Source organism: Lingula anatina, chromosome 1 (assembly GCF_051362555.1).
Source record: "Lingula anatina isolate TDL-2025a chromosome 1, LinAna3.0, whole genome shotgun sequence".
In the NCBI taxonomy this organism is placed as follows: Eukaryota; Metazoa; Brachiopoda; class Lingulata; order Lingulida; family Lingulidae; genus Lingula; species Lingula anatina.
Genome location: NC_141767.1, coordinates 36,021,659 through 36,040,306, shown reverse-complemented (window position 1 = coordinate 36,040,306; position 18,648 = coordinate 36,021,659). Strand labels below are relative to the sequence as shown.

Genomic DNA, 18,648 nt, shown 5'->3' with positions numbered 1-18,648 from the left:
GAAACAAGAAGTTAAAAATTAAAAACATTAAAGCAGTTAAATTGTAAATATATTTGGGGATATAAGAACTAAATGACATTGGTAGATAATTATTTTAATCTGATCATAATCATTAAAAACAACAATTTTGTTTTGTGCGGGTTGAGAATGTGTATGAAGCATGGCTGCAGGAAGGGGACAAGCTTCAGTTGTTGGTACGTTATTTAAAAGCTGTCTGAGAGAAATTGGTGTACTGTATCTGTTGGTAAATGTATTTATACCTAAAGTTTGATTTTGCATATTATTTAGCCTGAAACCTAAGCGTCAATCCCTGATCGTTTGGTCCTTTACAACTGTTGACTTGAACGCCAATGTTTAAAGAAAGGAGTCCCCTACCTTAGAATTATAATAGAAATTAGTTAGAGTGCTGTTTGTTTTCTAAATTCAGTTATGTGACATAGATTTTGAAATTTGACATATGAATTTCTAAAACCTTAGTTTTTAATGTATATGTTTATAGATTAAAACCTATAATTATGTTAATACGAAAGTAAAAGTGTGTATTTATACTTTTGATTGTTTTAAATCTGTTTTCAGAAACAGAGGAACAACAAAGACTTCGTTTCCAGTGTGAGCTAGAATTTGTGCAGTGCCTGTCCAATCCCAATTATTTGAATTGTAAGGACAATAATTTTGGCATCTATGACTTATAAAGGTGGATTTTCTAACAAATTAGTGGCTATATTGGCATTTTAATATTTTTTCTTTAACACAACTCTAAGCATAAGAAATGTTAAAAAGGAGTGCAAATGGTGAAAAAATGGTTCTAAGCATCCTTTGGGACATACTATGAAGCCTAAATGACACCTTTGAATGTCACAATTTTTTTTCTCTTTTTGTGATAGTTCTTGCCCAGAGGGGTTACTTTAAAGATTCCAAGTTTGTGAATTACCTGAAATACCTCTTGTACTGGAAGGAGCCTGATTATGCTAAGTACTTAAAGTAAGTTTCTCATCTTTACTGTTATCATCTATTTGAAGCAGGTAATATGGATGCAATACTTTTTATATGTTGTTAGTTTTCTAAAATTAAAAAAAAGTCTTGATCAAATTTATGACAAGGTTTCATCTATTTAGAATCGAGTTTGACTAAAAAAGTGTTGATTTATTGCTCAAATTCTTTGACAGTACTTGAAAAAGTTTTGATCAAAATTTTCATCTGATCCTTATTTCATTTGTAGGTATCCACAGTGTTTACATTTCCTTGAGCTACTTCAGTATGAACATTTCCGCAAAGAACTGGTCAATGCCCAGTGTGCAAAGTTTATAGATGACCAGCAGCTGTTACACTGGCAACACTATCAGAGGAAGAGGATTAAACTGTTACAAGCTCAAGCAGATAAAGTACAAGATGCAGGAGGAGAACCAAAACAGTGACTTAAAAGGATTTCTGACACGTGGTAAAGTCAGGTTCAGTGTACTGGGAGCTTGTAGGAGAAGTCACATGAATTCTGGTGACAAGCATGAGTCCTTTCACTGTTTGGGTTGGTAAAGGCAGTGTAGGACAGGCTGTGTCAGGTGCAATATTCTTAACAGGATTGTATTAGAGGTGATGTCTTACACTCCATCTGTTGGATTGTGTCAAGGTTTTTTTGGTGACATGATGTTCATGACATCCTCCCCTTGATTGTGTCAGAGCCTTTGAAGTGACTTGCTGTCTCAAATGGTCTCAAAGAGACTCTCAGACATTTGACTTTCGTTGTGTGATGAAGTAATATCAAGTTGTTTTAAACAAGGGATGATTTTCTGAGGGAATTTCTGTCAGGTTTTAATATGCTGCTTAACACCTATAGTGACACAAAGGCAGAATACAAGAAACTGGATAGAACAAAGTATGTAGTAATAATACAATAAGTTACTGTAATTATGTCATAAATGACTATTACAGAATTTTGTATTGGAAGAAACAGTAACATCCATCCATATTACCTGAGATTCGTTCAGAAGATCAAATGACAAAAAATTTATATGCCAATTGATATTTATACCAAACCCAATTGGGAATCAAAATGGCCTGAAGTGATTGATAATAGTACTAAAATGTGACGTAATGGAAATATTGTGGTAATCAGTTATACATAAAAAGACATTCAAAAATAACAAATGAGAAATGGATACTCATCACATGATTTTTATTTACTATTAAAATATTTTGACATTATTGATGTAAAAAGGCAAGTCTGGACATCAATTTGCAAGATGTAATATAAAAGTTACCCGTTTCTTTAAATATTGCTTACACTTGAGTAACAGTAATGTTTAAAATATAATTATAACCCATTTCATGATTTTTGAAGATTTTTCTACACATTTCATAATTATGCAGTTAGAAGCAAAATACATAAAGATTCAGTAAAGAGAGATAATTTAACCTAAACATTTGCCTGAGTCAACAAACCCAGATACAAAAGATCTAAAATTATTCACTGTAGTTGCTTTTAATGAATTTTTAAATAAAATTCTGAATATCACAAAAGTATCAATTGCATTAGATATGTTTCTTTATACTCTTTTTAAAATACATTGTCTATAATTATGCACCATACTGCTGGCCTATTCTTTGCTACTTGTTAGACTTTAAAAACAAAATTTGAAACTTTGACAGATCTACCCACCAAGAAAAATGAAATATGCACCTTGCCCAGAAAATCTTTTACTTCTTGGGTACAGCAATGTCTGCACAACCACAATATAATGCATCTTTGATTCAATTACATTATCTGAGTAAAATGTTCTGTCTAAAATGGTTGTCACTGCCCAACTTTACAAAAGGACAAAATGTGTGCTTACCAGTCCTCACATAATATAGCAAAACAAACCAAAGCATGTTATGCAAGTATAAATACTAAGTCAAAACTTCCTGATATGCTGATAAATATTTAATGTAATGCTTTGTTGCCAATTTCTTGAAGGCAATGTTGCATAACAAGTGCATATGTAGTCATGTTGACATTATTCAGACAATGTACATTAAATGCATGCACCACTATCTCAAATGAGTCAATATCCATACCATCTAAATAAAAGACTTATTGTTAAAATTGGATGTCAGCTTATTATACTTTACATGTGACTCTCATACATGGTGCTGGCTTTTGAAGAGATGGACTGGGTACTGTTACCCATGTCTGTTTGTTTTGTAATGTCTGTGGTGGTGGTGGGGTTCTTTTGATTTCTGACGGAAGCAGGGCCCCAGTCTTCCGTTGGAATGCTGGTTATGCGAAGAAGCTCCCAGAAGGAGGAGGTCTGAAAGAAAGATTGTCAATATCTTTTAACAGGACTGATAAACAAGTGATAAAAGAGCTACACCCCAAAAACTTGATTTATTTTCTGTAATGATTCTTTAGTTAGCACAATTGCTCATATAACTAATAATAAACTCTTTAATAACAAATATGCATTCACACCCACACACACACAACAAAATGTTTATTTCAAATTACAAAAAATATTAATGAAAATATCATTCTTCATACCTGGTACCATCTGTTATATCTGAAGAGTTGAACAATGGCCCCTATAGGCAACATGATTATAGAACATATTGACATCATCCAACCCATAGCCTCAGCCCAGGGGGGGTACACATAGTCATTGTACTTCACGGGGGTGTAGTTCACAGAGGAGAATATTATGATACCCTGAAAGAAGAGATTATTACAAAAAAAAAATTTTAGAAAAAAAAACATAGGCCAACTTTCAATGTCGGAACAGATTAATTAACTATTGGTAAATATAGAAATTTGTTTAGTCCACTTTGGCCAAATAAACAGTTGTCATCTCTTTGCTGTTGACACCAAAACACACACACAAACGATTTATAAACAATTTTCTCCTAAATAAATTTTCTTTTATTGTGCTTGTGGTGGGATAGGATTTGCATTTCACTGGAAAAGGTGAACTGATATCAAAGTGACTGATGTGATCTGACAAGTATTTGTAAAAATAAAGAACTACTTACCAGAATTACAGCTGGAGTTACTGCCATCCAACACACTAACCAGTAATAATTGGGCCTCAATCCAATCATGGCATAAATGTCATCAGAGAATCTTCTGATACCTAGATGAGAGAAGGCATTTCTTATCCCCAAAATTTATGTATACTTGAAACTTTACACTGTGTATGCTAAATGACATAATATTTATATATAAAAATTTAGATCAATAACCACTTAATTACAACCTGAGCATGACACATTTTAACTGTAGTTTTATTATTTATAAATTTCAAAAATGATCCGATAACTGTTTGAATGAACAGATACATTTAAAGTGTCAAAAGGGTGACTGAAATTCATTGCTTTGGACTTAAGATGCACAAATATTTTGCCTTTACACCTAGACTGTTCTAAACCAGCCTTAGCAGTGGATAGTCTGTAAAAACTTACCATATATCCAACAAATACAGATACATTCAAACAGGCCCACTATCATCAGAGATATCCCACCTGCATACCAGTCTATCAGCTGGAAGATGTACATACCACCCTGAAAAATAGAGGGAGTATTTAGAAAAAAACATCCCTTTTCTTCTTTTGGTCTTGTTCAGTGTTACAGCCTGGTCACAATCAACCTGTGTCAAAGCGTATAAATCTTGTTAAATGTTGGACAAATGACAAAACACTTATTGTACTGTGTATAAAAAGTGTGAAACATTTCTGCTACAGATATGATTAATCTTATAACGCACTGTGCATTACCATTACTCTTCTCAAAAAAGATTGCCCATACAGAAATATCTCAGAAAGTATAACATTTTACCCCCAAAATAGAGAAGGTTTTAATGCTTATATAAGGCTGCAGACAGATCATGATCAAAAAGGGACTTAAGATGGTTATAAATTATCAAACCAACAACTTTTTTGTGAGCATAATTTTAGGGGTGGGGGTGGAGAGAGTCCAGGACATTTTCAAGCAAAAAAAAATGTGAAAGTAAGCCTATAGATGGCTCCATAAGTTTTAATGAAAATATAATCATAACAGTATATTAAGAGCAAGCTGTGTTTTGCAAAATCAATGAAACAAAAACAATAAAGGAAATAAAAATTAACAGTACTTACATTAGTAATACAAGGAAGTCCCAATAAATACATTATCACACATAGTCCTAAAGTGAACCACATCTTCACTGGACGCAGAAGATCAGGAAATTCATCAATGAAGGAACTGGTAACTGTCTCCAGCATTACAAACTGAAAGTAAAATGAGATTTTACATTGCTTTCAATGAAAAATTCAAAATCCATTGTTTAAAATTGTGTACCGGTAAAAGGTGACAAAATTAATGTGTTAGAGAAAGCAATACACAGTACAGTTACCTGACTGTCCAATCCCAAAGTGAGCAGCATAAAAAAGAAACAAATGGACCAGAATGGTGCCCCTGGCATCCTAGCCAGACCCTCTGGGTAGGCAACAAAGGCCAGGCCTGGACCTGGAAGTGATACATTTACATTTTCAAATCCATTCATTTTTATTATTCACATATGTGGTGTATCAAATAATTTAAATGAGTGTCTAGTATTTTCAAAGAAGTCACTGCAATTTCCAATTTGAACATTTTGAAACTAAAATCTTACTTTGACAGTGTTTATTACAAATTACAAAATATATAATTTCTTTTTATTTTATTATTATTATTTTTTTGATATTTTACGCCAATAATATAATACTTAAGTTATAACCAGTTAGTAAGAATAAATTTATAAAAAGAAAAATTCTTTTACCACTGGCAACCACTTGATCTACGGGTTGTCCCGTCTTGGATGCCATGAATCCAACCACAGAGAAGATTACAAAGCCAGCAAAAACACTTGTCCCACAGTTGGTGATAGCCACTATAATGGCATCTCTAAAAATCAATTTTTAATAGAAATCAATGTTGAATTGTAAATTTATTGTAAGTTTTTTAAAAAAGCATCTTTTAAATACTCTCATTATGTTCAAATTTTTGTAAATAAAAAAAAAGACATATTGGGCTTTTGTAACTTTTTCATTATGGATTTAATATTGCATTGAACAATATCAAATATCAATTATAACCAAGTCGTACCTGTAACAGTTGTTGCGGAATTTGTTGTAACTGGCCATTGTAATAAGTCCTCCCCAGGCAGGACCCAAGGAATAGAATATCTGTACAGCTGCATCACCCCAAACCTGAAGCACATTTATCATATATGCATTGAACTATTCTATACCACAAAACATCAAAAAAATTTTAGTATACTTAAGTAACAAGTAATATGTTGCTCAATTGAGACCCCAACTGCACCCACTTTTGTAAAATCAGAAATCCTCTAGCATGTATATCATGAATAATTTTTACATCTATTGTTTTTAAAATTTTTAAATATGTAAGTACAAGTCAAAGTGAAAAGTCTCTTTAATTTGCCATTACAGTACAATACCTGAAAATTATTTGGGAAACAAGCAGTTAAATTGATTTAAGAAATTCACTTATTACCAAATATAAAATTACCTTGGCTGTTCCTAACAGGTGCCATTTTGGAGTTATATAAAATTTAATTCCATCTAGAGATCCTGGGAGAGTTGCGCCTCTTACTAACAAAATAACCAGGACCACATACGGGAAAGTGGCAGTAAAATATACAACCTAAAAAAAACACAAAATGGAAAGATTTTTAATTTTTACAGAAGAACTGAAATCTATTCTCAACGTGAATTTACAGTTTTTAATAATACTAGGTCAACATAAAATTTATGTTTTTAATATTCTTCAACAACAGATGTGTCAGAGAGCAACAACAATGATGCAGAAAGACACCATGACCAGAAAAATATACAGATAAATACAAAATCTGTCCACAGTGCATATTTGATTTTATCATATTTAAGGTATACATCGTAAGAGAGCTCTCAATGTCAATATCAACAATGATAAACACAAAACTTTGAAAAATTGTCTTACTTTTCCAGAAGACTTGACTCCCTTGATAAGACAAAAGAAGACAATTATCCAGGCCAGTAGCAAACACAATGCTAGCTCCCATCTTACTGTTCCAGGGTGATCTATCCCCGGAGAAAGCTGAAGCACTCTTTGCCTATGGAATTGCATAAAATTGATATCAGCAAAACTCAAAACAATTGCCAACAACCTATCTGACTCAAACATGCAATGCTATTACCTGCATGTCAACTGTAAATGCTTTTTATCTTTGATAATCAGTCGTCATCATTAAACACAATGATCTCTATGCAAAACATCGTAAACAAAGTTAAAGACAATTTTAATTGTTAAATTTTTTAATGGGAACATCAATTTTGATTAATAAAAGAAAAATAGTAAGAAATTTTCCTTTTAAATGTTTTCTTAATATTAGTATTTAATTGTTAATTTTGAAATAGTTAAAAATAAGGATTTCGAAGTTTAAAAAAGTTATAAATTGAAAAATTAAAAAAGCTACTATATTAAAAAGAAAAAGGCTTGATCATTACAGTGTTAATAACTTTTATTAAGAAATGAATTAATGAGAGCAAGAAAGGTTCTCTAAATACCTTTTGAACATAAAGACATACTAGAAGGCCCAAGTAGTTAGTATAGTGTTAGTATACATAGGATATAGACAGCCCCAGCCAGTTAGTGCTGACAGTCAGGAAACCACATCCATTGACTACTCACTGCCAGTATTCTTCTGATGGTGTTTTAGGTCTGATACAGTTCCCAATAATGCCTGCTGTGGCATTACACAGTGGCAGGCCTAATGAAGTAAATTATATTCTTAATAATTAGCTTTTTTTCCATCTTTTAACTTTTTCAATTATTTACCTATGTTTTTTCAGTCAGAGAACTATTTTAAAACAAATCTCAGATTCTCTTGATTACATTCTTTACTTAACTCCTGTTACTGCAATGTTGCATTTTTTATATCCAGTAAATTGGTTCATAGAGACTAACAATGCTGCCTTAATTTTCAGTGAACCTAAATTTGTAGGGAAATATTTGAGTAAACCATATATAGCTTGTACGATTTAATCAGTACTATACTTACTTGCTGTAGACTCATTGTACTTCCCTGTATCAGTACAATTTACAGTGGACCAGTTTCCACTGGCAAGTTTGGCACAATTGCTCCAAGGTAGCTCACTGGTGAATGAAGCAAACAAATAAAACAGCACATAGGCTATGATCACGTTGTAGTAAATACATACCAATCCAGAGATGATCACCATGGCATAACCAAGGCCTGGAATATAAGTAAAAGACAATTATTTTTTTATAAATCCTTACATAAAGTATTTTTGTAAAATTCAGTCGTTTATGAAGAAAACTAAATTATGACAAAAATGTTATTAATATTTCATAACTGATTGATAAAAAATGCATCATAACTGACTATAGTGACGATAATTTTGTCAATAATAAGTGAGAAAGTTTTAATTATTAAGTTTTTTTTCGGGGCAGATGGTAATGGATTTTGCTCAGTCAAATGAAATTTCAAAACACAGATTCAGGAATGAAATGGACAAAAGCTGGAGTTGACACTGGATCAAAAAGATTACGAAAAAGTGTAAATGAGGCACAGCTTTTAACAAAAATATTTACCTTTGAAAATAGGACTTATCTTCCAGATGGTAAGTGGGCCTAAGGAAGCATACTGTCCAAAAGCCAGTTCCATAAAGAAGAGTGGCAGTCCTGCCAAAGCTAACATTATTACATAAGGGATAAGGAAAGCTCCTGAAATAAAACAAAGAGCCAGTATAGTTGGATAAGATCACCCCAAGTTTTAGAGTGTACCTCTACATGTATATTATCAACAAGCAGAAAATTTAGAGGCTGGGGTCCAGTTATCACTAAGGAACCATTCCCACAGATATTTGGATCGATCTATCTCCCTGGGGACTCTCACTAAATTGCTATTAACATGACTGGCTTAAATGTCTGTCACGCCTAGTATAGCTGTTAGGGGGTAATTATCTTTACTCCCTAGCTGATTCGGTAGTCAGACATTTAAGCCAGTTAGTAGATAGCAATTTAGTGAGACTCCCCAGGGAGTTAGACCGATCCAGATGGAACGATCTGGACATGGGAACCCAGTCTAAACCTCAAAGTGAACATAACAAATACATCTAGAAATTCAATTTAAAATGATGAGCAACATGAATGCAAACTGGAACAATTACATTACTAGAAAAATATTTTTTAATGTTTCTTATTTAAATATTGATATGAAAATTAATATCTATTATAGTGGCAAATGTTTTGTTGCTTTGGGAATGTGTAAACCACTAACAGCTATTTTTCACTCTTTTGCTGTTTTGTAACCATATATCTTGTTGACTATAGGAAAATAATATATTTCTTTGTTCATGTGTTCTCTTTTTACAGGTAGTCTATATAAACTTCACCTCAGCCAAACAGGGCCACCACCATTTGCACATATACATCACTTTAGACAAGTGATTTCGAAAACTTTGCAAAAAAAAAGGTAAAAATGCCTTAATGTTTTGCTACTTTTGAAAGACTCAAACATTTAAACCAGATATTAGGTAACAACCAATGATCAGATGTCAAAACTAGTGTACATACAAAGAAAAGCTTTTTCAATAAAGATCATTCCACAGTATTCAAGTGTGTAACACCGAGGGGAATACAAAATACTTTTGTCCTTAAAATATTTGTCCTTAAATATTACATTGTAGGCTCTTATATCAGTTAAAGAAAATATAATATGGTTCACGGTGGTTATTTTGTTCCATTGGTATACTTCAGAGACCTCCAGCAGATTTTCAACTACGTATTTCATAACATTCTTTTCATATCATTATAAATTTCAATTCCGGCAAACTATTAATGCCTCTAAGTCATTCTTATGTAAAGATATTTTTTAAAACAAAATTATCTCATTACCCATATGTGATGACATGAATTTATAATAAATGATTTTCAAATAACCCAGTTAGCAATAACCAATATAAAATGGTCTATATTTTCACAAACACAAAAAAACATGGTCTTTCAAGCGCCAAGCATTCACAATGAAACTGAAGCACTGGGGCTGTATCTATCTATCTGTCTCACAGCAAAAAATAAAATTACCCTCCCAGCCATTTTCTATAATTTCACTAACCAAAAATTGATTTTTAATCAATCAAATGGCGCACACGCTCAAAGCATATATACTGCACCTTATACTGCAGATGTTATTTCACAGCAAAAGGTTTGAAAAATCACAAGGGGGTCAGGGGGAGGGGGAATCTCCCTCCAGTACCTTTGCTGCAAGAGGGTTGTAGCCAGAGCCCACATTTATTACAGGCCATGTTACATATAGATTAGTACCATGAAAACAACTACAAAGTGACAAACAAAAAATAATGGATTTTATTTCCCTGAAATTATTTTGGTTATCTACTGTGCATGAGTCTATCCTAAATACTGTGGAAAGGACATCATAAGACAGTTAAAATACTAGAAGCTCTTAAGCATCCAATATTCAGAAGTATGTCTCAAAACCTTAGAATAGGAATGAGAAATGTTCATGGCCTTAGTGAAAAACTTAAGGACACTTACTTTGTAAATACACTCTCTAAATATGATATAGTGGGTCTTGTAGAGACCTGGAGTAGCATTAGATCAAATGTAAGTTTCCCCGGAAGTGATTATGTACATTTTCACCAAATTCGAAATAAGAAAAAAATGAAAGGTAGACCTTCAGGTGGCATAGTAGTATACTACAGAAAAACTCTTAAGCAAGGTATCACAAGAGTAGATAGTAGTAGTGAAGATCTGTTATGGGTACGGCTAACAAGAGAGTTTTTCGGCTTTGAAAGAGATATTTTTGTTTGTTTTGTTTATATAAAACCACAGAATAGTACAAGTGGAACAATTGAACAGAGCACTTATGACGTGCTAGAAAAGGAAATCGCTCTATATAGCCAGAAGGGAGATATAATGTTAGCTGGTGACTTTAACAGCCGTACCCACAATATGAAAGATTACATAGAGAATGATGAAGTAAACAGAGTGCCACTTCCAAACACTTATACCTGTGATAAAAGAGTAAAGATAAGAAATAATCTGGACCACAAAATTAACCCTTTTGGCTACTCACTGGTCAACCTATGCATCTCTGCACAGTTACGTATCTTAAATGGTAGAAAGCAGGGAGATACTCTCGGATACTATACATGTCACAGTTATAATGGGAATAGTGTGGTAGACTACATGGTGGTTGGTTCAGACCTATTCAAATCAATCAAAAATTTCTGTGTAAACCCCATTGACTATATCTCAGACCATTGTTTACTGGAATGCATTCTTGAAATGAAAACAACACAAGGTAAAAAAACACAACAACATGAAACTACAAATATTAAAAGCAAATTTATATGGGATAAAGACTCCAAAGTAGCCTTTGAAGAGGTTTTCATAAGTGCAGGAATAACACAAAAAATTATAGATTACGAATGCACCTCCTTTGCTAATAACGAATCAGGAGTAAATGATGCAGTGAATGAGTTCACAAACATAATGGAATCAGCAGCAAACCGGGCACTCAAAAGAAGGCGTTCACATGTTAACAAAAAATCCAAACACAAAATGAAACAACCGTGGTTCGACCAGGACTGTAACATACTAAGAAAAGAAAGTATAGGACTAGGAAAAAAGCTGAGAAGAGACCCATTTAATATGGCACTGAAAACTAGTTATCATCGAGCAACAAAAGAATACAAAAAACTAGTAAAATATAAAAAGAAGCAAATGAAAAACAATATTTTGAACAACCTATTACACATGGAAAATAAAAACCCTAAAGAATTTTGGGAAATCATAGGGCAACTGAAGGGGCAAATGAAAAGTGACTCATCGGAATACATTGAGTCCAATACTTGGTACAACTACTTTAAAAAATTAGGTGAGAGTCAGAACTCTCCAAATGATCAGAACTTACACGAAAGTCTAGCCAACCTAGAAAAACACTTAGACCAAGAACAATTCAAAAAGTTGGACTACCCCATTACCATCAAGGAAATTAAATCAGCTATCAGAGCTCTGAAAATCAGAAAATCATGCGGAGAAGATACAATCTCTAATGAAATGCTAAAAACGTCTGCCGCATTCATAGCTAAATCACTGGCTAAACTATTCAATCTAATCCTAGGTAGTGGTAAATTCCCCTCTCTTTGGAATAAAGGTATGATAAAGCCACTGCTGAAGTCTGGAGATCCCTCGAACCCACAAAACTACCGAGGAATTTGTATAAACAGCTGTTTAGGAAAACTTTTCACTTCAATTCTAAATACCAGGCTTCTCTCCTACATCGAAGAATGTGAATCTCTTTCTAAAGAACAAGCAGGGTTCCGCCCTACATATAGAACCTCAGACAATATGTTCATTCTAAACAGCCTTATTAACCAATTCATCAATAAGAATAATAAGTTATACGCATGTTTTATAGATCTTAAAAAAGCTTTTGATAGCGTGTGGATTGAAGGTCTATTCCTCAAAGTATTAAAACAAAAAATAGGAGGAAACTTTTATAGAACAATAAAACACATGTATCAAACTACAGAGCTGTGTGTCAAAATTGGCCAAAGACGCACAAACTACTTTAAGACAGATATAGGAATAAGGCAAGGTGACAGCTTGAGTCCAATGCTTTTTAATATTTACATAGATGATATGAAAAATGTATTCAATAGCACATGTGATCCCGTAAAAATTAATGCCAACACTACAATCAGTCACCTTTTATATGCTGATGACCTCGTTATTCTATCTAAATCTGCAAAGGGCCTACAAAAAAGTCTTGACAATCTGGGGGACTACTGCAAAAAATGGAAGCTCACAGTCAATACCAACAAAACGAAAGTAATGATATTTAGTAAGTCAGGCAAAAAACCAAACATGAATTTCACAATAGACCATCAAACAATAGAAATAACACATGAATATAATTATTTAGGGATAAAATTCAAATCGAATGGATCATTCAAAAGTGCACTTGATGATCTGAAAGGTAAAGCCATGAAGGCGGTTTTTGCAGTTAAGCAGGCTTTACAGTCCACCACCCACAATATGACCCAGACATATTTAAAACTCTTCGATATCCTTATAAAACCCATACTGATGTACGGATGCGAAATCTGGGGACCATCAATCACATCTAAAAGCATAAAATCTCTTAAATACATGAATACTTTGCCATTCGAAGTAGTACAAAATAACTATTGCAAATACATTTTAGGTGTGAGGCGCAATGCCAGTAATATAGCAGCTAAAGCAGAACTAGGTAGATTCCCAATTACACATGACATAATGGGTCATGCTACATCCTACTGGCAAAGATTTTCTGAAATGCCAAAGCAGCGCTTGGCAAAAACAATGTATGAATATGAAACAAAACAGGATACACAGGTAAAAAATTGGTCAAGCGAAATCAAATACATTACTCAAAATCAATGAAAACACAGACTAATACCCCCTCGAAAGCAGAAGTAAAAAAAGCACTGGAAAGTCATTATACCCTTTTGTTTCTCAAAGAAATAGAGCGAGAAAACAGCATACTACGTACATATCGATTATTTAAAACAAATTATGAAAGGGAAGCGTACACAACAGCACCTATACCAAAACATGAAATGCAAAATTTGGCAAAATTTAGAACAGGGGCACATGACTTAGAAATCCAAAGAGGCAGATACCGAAAACCAAAATCAATACCCCCTGAAGAAAGGATCTGCAAGTTATGCTCAGATGAAGTGGAAAACGAAATACACTTTCTTTTAAAATGCCCCTTACTCACCAAACACAGGGAGATCCTAAAACCAGATCCTACACAAACCCCAGAGGGTCAGTTCAAATGCATAATGCAGTCAAACGATTTACATGTTATAAAGAATGTGGCCCACTATATCACAATGTGTAATAAGGTAAGAAAAAATATTCTCAACCAACCACCACCTAGTCAACCAAAGTAACGAGCGTATACTGCAATTGTAAAATCTGATCACAGTTATTGTATAAACAATATTGTAATTTACTATTGTAATTTTAGTTATATGATTATATTATGTATACTGTTAGGTCATAGTCATTGTAAAAAATGTACTTGAACCGCAATAAATAATAATAATAATAATAATTGTGTTGCAAAAAGGGTAGGGCCTGTGCCCTGGATCCACCCATAAATAACAAGAGATCGTGCATAGTTTTTAAAGACATGACACTTTGAGCCATGCACAAATCCCCTACCTCCTCCATTTCTATAGCACAGGTATGGGAATCTCCACACATTCCCCAAACCTACAGCAAAGCCAATGCAGGACAGAATGAAGTCCAGCTTCCCAGTCCAATTTCCTCTCTCTGGGTTTTCGTCTTCCTCGAACTGATCTGAAGAGCTCCCGAGGGTGGCACTGGTATCAGTGCCATCTTCCTTGCTGTAGGCTGTACCCTGAGGAAGAAAGAAATAAAGCTTTAAAAAAAGATGTATGGCCAGAGAGTTTTTAAACTATGCAGCAGGTTGTAGGTTTCAATGAAAATTCATTTTAATGGTGGCAAGCTGAATGGCCAGACTAATATTATGAATACTTATCAAAATTAGAAAGTTCATGAAAATTGAAAAGGACACAATCAGCTTTAATTAGACATCTGGGGGTTTTGATGAAATTAATTCATGCACACTCTTTCCCTTATAACTCTTGTAGATTATTTACAGAATGTAGTGATGTGCATCCTTTTAAAATTCTATTTCGTACCCCTTAATTAACACACAAAGCTTTAATTCAATGTTTGTTCCAAAAGGATGACTCACAGACTGTCTTAATTAAGTATTTCATTAACTTTTCAACCTCCAACATACTTTTGGTGTCATGGAAGAGAAGATGAAATAGTTCGACTTCTTGCAATTATTCAATATATCAGACTAATTAAAATTCTTTTATGTGAAGCACTAATTATAGGAATTTGCTGATATTCAAATATGCATTGGCCAGCTTAGACTGGGTTCCCACAGATTAAGATCGATCCATCTAGATTGACCTACCTCCCTGGGGGTTCACGCTAAATTGCTGTCAGCTGAGCATGCACAAAAGTTAATTGCCCCCTTACAGCTTTTAGTAGGCGGGACAGACAGTTAAACCGGCTAAGCTGACAGCTATCTAGTGAGACTCCCCTCAGGGATAGATCGCTCTAAAATCTGTGGGAATGCAGTCTTAGATAAAAATGTTCAGCATTTCAGAAGGGAACAGAAACTTCAGATTATACACATGTTCAATATGTTTTGCTACCTTAAATATTCTATTTTATTCTAATATTGCTGTACAATGACCTTTCTCTCTGCTAAGATGGGGAAAATACTTTTTTCCTATTTAAAGAAAACGAAAGAAAAAATGTTCCAATCATAACCTAAGTTTAAAAATACAACCTAAGCACATTTAATGAAAATATTTTTTTACAAAGTAATTTGTGTAGAATTTTATAAAAGAGGGAAAGGACTCCAGCTCATAGTTCCAACAATATATATCAGCAATAAAAACAACATTTGATATTTAATGATTAAAAAAAAGAAACAACTGGTGTTATGGTTAGAACAATGTCTCTTCGTTGATGTTACCATTACCATACTTTCTAGTGTAACAGGTGAACTTTGCTTTGCCTCATTTAAAGTATGATTTGAACTATAAAAAATACATTTCTAAGAAACAACATGTAACTGTGATTAATATATCAATGCTGTTTTACACGGGACTTCAGACAAATATTTCATGAAAAATTTTTTTTAAAAAATTATTTAATTATACTTTTTTTAATAAAGATAGGACATCTTACATTTCTGTTATCATTATAGAGGTGATAAGGTGACACGTTATAGATATAGCTTGCACAATGTATGTTATGTTATTCAAGATGAAAGACCTCAGTGCAAATGTTACGTTTAAGCACTTTTGCTGTAAGAGACACATTTTTCATTTAAGATGATGTTTTTATGTGAAAAAAAAATCATGAAAAGTAACAGGAAACTTATTTTCATTCCCTACCATTCCTGTCATTTGTCCATCAGGATCAACATACAATTTATGAATGCTTACTGGTACTTAAACATTTGACCGATATTATCAAGATTTTTCATATATCTTAAGAATAATATAGAGCATATAAATATACACACATATATAAATTATGCCTTATCTACTGTAGAAGTTGAAGTTTCGCCAAACACCCCACGGCTTGGTCATAAAAAATACATTCTCCCATCATGTCCAGCTCAGCTACCCACCCCAGTGGCAGATTCTGATAAAAAAAAAACAATATTCCCCTCTTGATATTAGAATTTTAAAGACCTGAATCATATTTTTAAACTGCACCAAATGGCACCAACTGCCTTCCAAACAACCAAACCCACACCAAAGGGGCAAAGATCGGCTACGCATCTGAGGCCTGTCATTCTTTGAAAAAAACTGGATCCCCCCCTTCAAATAATCCTGGATCCTGCCCTGCATCCCAGAGTGCTTCAATCCCACACCTTCACCATCCCCTCCTATGGCTAACATATTTTTTTAACCGTCTCCAAATTCCATGGATGACTTTCTCTCAATTTAAGTATTCAATAAGACAGATAGCACTTGTAGTTGCTTATATAAGTATAGTGTATGTAATAAATTCAACAGGCAAAAGACAAAGCTCTCTGTCTCGAGATATATCCTGGTTCTTGTCGCACTATATATTATTTTTACAACTGCTCAAAATGCATTTATGCATGGCTGACTATAAATCCTGATCATGTATGTTATCTCTGCCAAGGTGACATCTTTTTTTGCCCATATTTGGTTTATTGGTTTGTTAATTAAAATATACACAACTAAAACATTTACAGATACTGAGTATATATATATATATATATATATATATATATATATATATATATATATATATATATATATATATATATATATATATATATATATATTTTTTTTTTTTTTTCTTCTTCTTCTTTATTTGTCCAAGCTTAATGAATCCCGAACAACTTGGGAAGGTGGAGAGGTGCAAGTGTTTGGTATGATGGTCAGCCAAATAGTTACTCTTCACGCAAGCGAGATATGGGCATGGAAGAGTTTTAAAAAGTCTTGTCGTGTTATATAATAAAAGTTTGCCCATTTACGTTTTTTTTTAATTTTATTTTTTTAACTTATTTATTTATTTTATTTTATTTTATTTTATTTTATTATTATTATTTTATTTTATTTTATTTTTATTTATTTATTATTATTATTATTTTTTTTTTTTTTTTGACATACCCAACAACACCTGTGACACTTTGGACAAGAACATAACAGCTTTACAATAATTTGTAAAGAAAACATTTTGTTGAAATCAGTAGAGAACTTAGCATACAATACAATACAATACAATAAATTTTATTTCATGTCGGTTACAAATTGAATGGAAACATTAGCTTTACAGCTATTCTCCGACTGTATAAGGACAAAAACATATCTACAAAAATGCAATATTACACATGAAGTCTAGTAAAAAAAAAAAAAAAAAAAAAAAAAAAAAAAAAAAAATCTACAAAGAGTAAACAAAAACACGAAATCTATTAAGATAACAATTTAGAAAAAAGAGAAAAAAGTTTTTTATGGAAAATGTGCAGAATGCTATACCTAAATAAACTGTGAAAAACAGACAATTTTACATACAATGCTCAATGATACAGTTATATAAACAATGTAAACATGACGTATTATTACACATTTTCACTAAAAGCATATAGGTTACACAGGCTACATCTGCATTTGGGTCCTTCCCAAAGCCTTAAAAGTGATGACTTAAAACATCACAAAGTTGTGAGTTGTAGCTTGTGCATTCATATCTATGTACGACGTAAATAAATCTCATATACACCTGTGAGCGGCAAGTTTGAGACTATTCAACAAAATATCTGAAATAGGTACTCAGTAAATATCCGAGTTACGAGTTTTACTTACGTACGAAACAGGTTCGCTTTCAATACTTTGCTGATCTTTCTCTGGCATGCTGTACAGTAGCCTTGTTCACAGGTAAACACTTACTCATACATAGCCTGAAAAAACTGCACTACGACAAATGGACAAGTGTCAATCCTTTTCAGCGTTCACCTGTATCACGTGACCGGAAAATTTATGACGGAAGTCGACAGGTAATTGTGAGTAAATATTGTACGGCCATGCCAGGGGAGGGTGACGTATCAATGAAAAAACAATTAACGTTTGGTCCAATTAACGCTGTACAGTCCTCTGAAACTTGACGATTAGTGTTACAGGTCATCTTGATCCAGAGGAACCCACCAACCCCTTATTCAAAAGGCTAATTGCTTTATGATCGATATAAGAAAAGAAAAAAAAATTCGATTATGAAAAACGTAAACATGCGCCTCTGGTATTCACACACGCACTGGTTTTATGCGCGTTCGGTTACAACGGGGAAATTCTAAGGGTGAAAACGTTTTCCTTGTCGCGTTTTTTTTTTTTTTTTTTTTTTTTTTTTTTTTTTTTGCTGCAAAACCATACATACCGGTAGAACTTGCAATACCAAAAAAGGCAACTCTTTTTTTATGAAAATTTAATTGTAGATTCATCAAAAACCCTTGTATAGCACTGGGACCCAAAATATATCTT

General features: G+C 33.1%; 2 protein-coding genes across 2 annotated transcripts; one reads left to right on the top strand and one right to left on the bottom strand.

Annotated features, from left to right (window-relative positions):
* The first annotated feature begins 76 nt into the window (after positions 1-76).
* LOC106168612 (mediator of RNA polymerase II transcription subunit 31-A) lies at positions 77-2,517 on the top strand. The gene is made up of 4 exons (XM_087002264.1): positions 77-194; positions 577-657; positions 885-981; positions 1,220-2,517. The coding sequence occupies exons 1-4, from the start codon at positions 161-163 to the stop codon at positions 1,413-1,415; spliced, it is 408 nt and encodes a 135-aa protein (XP_086858390.1). The 5' UTR covers positions 77-160; the 3' UTR covers positions 1,416-2,517.
* Positions 2,154-18,158, bottom strand: LOC106168607 (sodium-dependent proline transporter). The gene is made up of 15 exons (XM_087002262.1): positions 17,980-18,158; positions 14,249-14,447; positions 8,600-8,731; positions 8,046-8,240; positions 7,676-7,754; positions 6,965-7,097; positions 6,515-6,649; positions 6,089-6,192; positions 5,763-5,887; positions 5,358-5,470; positions 5,101-5,232; positions 4,429-4,528; positions 4,000-4,100; positions 3,515-3,679; positions 2,154-3,284 (listed from the first exon to the last, which is right to left on the bottom strand). The coding sequence occupies exons 1-15, from the start codon at positions 18,025-18,027 to the stop codon at positions 3,102-3,104; spliced, it is 1,944 nt and encodes a 647-aa protein (XP_086858388.1). The 5' UTR covers positions 18,028-18,158; the 3' UTR covers positions 2,154-3,101.
* Positions 18,159-18,648: the final 490 nt, after the last annotated feature.

Bases quoted from the DNA above. Each gene is read 5' to 3' on its own strand.
- LOC106168612 (XM_087002264.1), top strand. From the start codon at position 161: ATGGCTGCAGGAAGGGGACAAGCTTCAGTTGTTG. The intron at 195-576 runs GTACGTTATTTA...ATCTGTTTTCAG, and splicing joins GGGACAAGCTTCAGTTGTTG to AAACAGAGGAACAACAAAGA. The intron at 658-884 runs GTAAGGACAATA...TTTTTGTGATAG, and splicing joins CAATCCCAATTATTTGAATT to TTCTTGCCCAGAGGGGTTAC.
- LOC106168607 (XM_087002262.1), bottom strand. From the start codon at position 18,027: ATGCCAGAGAAAGATCAGCAAAGTATTGAAAGCGAACCTGTTTCGTAC. The intron at 5,233-5,357 runs GTAACTGTACTG...TTTTACTTTCAG, and splicing joins CTTTGGGATTGGACAGTCAG to TTTGTAATGCTGGAGACAGT. The intron at 4,529-5,100 runs GTAAGTACTGTT...TCTATTTTTCAG, and splicing joins GACTTCCTTGTATTACTAAT to GGTGGTATGTACATCTTCCA.